The following is a 2,790-nucleotide window of genomic DNA, read 5'->3' as shown; positions in this document are numbered from 1 at the left end:
ATTCTGGACAGAAATTTCAAAATTGTTTGAAGAGATTTGATATTATCGACAACACATTGTTTAAGTTGGGAATAGTGACAGATTATGACAAGCTACGCAGAAAAGTAATGTGGTATGCCTTAGGATGGATCGTCATAGTTATATTAACGACGTATTTCTCAACATTAAAATTAAAAGAAAAAAATGGCGTAACCAATAACATTATGTCAATTATATATTTCAGCTTTTTACGAGATTATTGTTTTCATATTAATTTTATGAGTGATTTGACTAATGCGAGTATCCTCAAGTTAGTACACATTTTTAAATATATTTACAATTATATTTATCTTCTAGCATAATTATTCATGTAAATGTACAGGATGCTTTATAAATACATGTCAGTACTTTAGATGGTAAATCTATAATACACTAAAATAAATTAAAAAATATGAACATATATCCTAAATACCTTAATTTTCAAGTTATAAATGATTAAGGGAAATGTTTGAAATTTCCGACTTATGCGTTAACACATTGTATAGCTTAGCATGTCTGGACGTCTGATTATTTAATGTTTACAAAAAATACAATACATCAATACAATACATGGACAGAATTTCAGGCAGTCATGGAAATCTTGGCAATCAGGCAAAACTTGTGGTTTATGCACGATGATGCGCATACTCATTTTCATCTTGAAATGAGAACATTCCTTTTGTAACCGATAGATAGGGCGAAGCGGACTCACCCGATGGCCTTCACGATCTCTTAATCTCAATCTATCAAATTTGTATTTTTGAGGCCAAAATTTTATGTGTATTTTGTGTGTATTCAACGCCAGCAAATAATGTGGATAATCTACGAGAAAGGATTATTACACGAAATGAATAAGAATTAAAATACTACTCGAAGAATACTTGATATTTTTGAACGAATGCGGAACTCAATACTAAGGCGTGCAGTAGCGTATATTGATGCACAAGGCAGACATTTCGAATATTTTCTTAACCATACATAATTTGAAAATTAACATAAGATATAGGACAATTAACATAAGATAGGACATATGTTCATTTTTTACTTATTTCAGTATATAAATTTATCTCCTAAAATACTGACATGCATTTATAAAACATCCTGTATAAAATAATAATGCAAGAACATTAAAAAATTTCTAAAGTAAAAGAAAATTTTGAAAGTATGAAAACGCAGCTATTCAATTTCCATTTACTTTTTTTATGTTCAGATACATAGAATTAAAGTTTGATCAAATCAATGATCATATTCAGAATTTGATGAAAACTCAAAAACACAAAATAATACGGGCACGGGAAAATAACAGAATATATCCTCATCAAGATAGATTTTCGAAATCATTAAGCAGTAAAACGTGGATCTCTATGTAACAAACTTTATGTAAATTCTACTAGTGACGGTAACATTTTGGAAAAAATGTAACGTTTATAAATACAATAACAGTTACATAAGTGTACATGAAATAAAATCTAATTTATGTTTGCATGTCCAGACACCTTTACTTAGAGCTACGTAAAATATCTCATGAAATAGATTCAATATTTGGAACCCAAATGACTATTAAAATGGCATGCTATTTTGGTTGGATAGCACATGACTTGCGCGAACTTTTGTACCCAATACTTGTCAAGAATTATGTCAAACCTAAAATAATGACTATCATCTTTTATACATTCTGCTTGTCTAATAATATTTGTAAATTCCTGATTATTAATTATATATATGAAACAATCACCACCAAGGTAAATAAAATTATTTTAAACTTCAAAAAATATTAGCTTAAAATTTGTTCACGGTACATAAACAAATTCAAAGACAATTATTGACATATAGTTTTAAAATTAGAAGTTTCTTTAATTATATTTTTTAACAATTACATTCACCATACATTACAATTTTAGGCAAGTGCAACAGCAGATTTATTAAACAGATTATCATATGTTACTTGTGATATTGAAATTCGTGAAATTGTAAGTTTTAAATTATAAATCCATTAAAATTATTATTAAAGTAAATATAAATAAATATAAAAGATAAAAAATATACATTAAACTAATATTACACTAATATTACATTTTTTACACAGATTTCACAATTTTCATTACGAATAGTTCATCCTCCTCTTAAATTCTATGGAATTGGATTTTTTCAGTTTGGTTTTAAATTTCTTTATAAAGTACGTTATATTTATCATATAATTACGTACTACAAATTAAAATGACAAATATTTAAAAAAAGAACTCACAAATTGTTTTATAAATTATTTTTAATTTTAGTTCATCACATCTGTTGCGACTGTTTTAGTTTTAATACTACAAGCCCAAGTAAATAAAGAAAAATTTATATAAGATTATTACAAAATTTGTAAAAGATGGTTTAATGATAATCGATACAGGTGCGTACAATATAACGTGATTTACAAAATTTTATTGTATATATAATATCTTCTGAATTGAATTCAACATCCCTATATAAGTTTTTGAAAGATAAAATTAATATTTGAAAAAACAACTAATAATGTTTTATGCAAAAGATAAAAAAGATAAAAAAGATAAAAATAAACGATATTTAATATTTCTTGTACATTTTGTTTTTGTACGATATTTTTAATTACAAAGACAAGAGTAATCATATATTTTTTATGTAGAAACAGCCTGAAATGTTTTTATATTCCAATTAAAATCGCTGTTATCAACATGTTGTACATTACTGATTATTTTTCGATTTAAATTTGAAACATTATTAATGTGGATTTAACATTTTTTTTTTAAT

At 25.6% G+C, this 2,790-nt stretch overlaps 1 protein-coding gene across 1 annotated transcript; it reads left to right on the top strand.

Moving 5' to 3' along the window:
• Nucleotides 1-1,571: 1,571 nt before the first annotated feature.
• Nucleotides 1,572-2,366, top strand: LOC105623101. Its single transcript, XM_012204504.1, has 4 exons — nucleotides 1,572-1,760; nucleotides 1,920-1,988; nucleotides 2,105-2,194; nucleotides 2,295-2,366. The coding sequence occupies exons 1-4, from the start codon at nucleotides 1,572-1,574 to the stop codon at nucleotides 2,364-2,366; spliced, it is 420 nt and encodes a 139-aa protein (XP_012059894.1).
• The last annotated feature ends 424 nt before the right edge of the window (nucleotides 2,367-2,790 follow it).

Source organism: Atta cephalotes (assembly GCF_000143395.1).
Source record: "Atta cephalotes unplaced genomic scaffold scaffold00002, whole genome shotgun sequence".
NCBI lineage: Eukaryota > Metazoa > Arthropoda > Insecta > Hymenoptera > Formicidae > Atta > Atta cephalotes.
Note: the sequence above shows the minus strand (reverse complement) of the source record. Positions and strands in the feature narration are given on the sequence as shown.

What these genes read in the sequence shown, in the direction of transcription:
- LOC105623101 (XM_012204504.1), top strand. Translation starts at nt 1,572, where the DNA reads ATGACTATTAAAATGGCATGCTATTTTGGTTGGATAGCACATGACTTG. An exon ending in ATGAAACAATCACCACCAAG is followed by an intron (nt 1,761 to 1,919) that starts GTAAATAAAATT and finishes TTACAATTTTAG; the next exon opens with GCAAGTGCAACAGCAGATTT. An exon ending in ATATTGAAATTCGTGAAATT is followed by an intron (nt 1,989 to 2,104) that starts GTAAGTTTTAAA and finishes TTTTTTACACAG; the next exon opens with ATTTCACAATTTTCATTACG.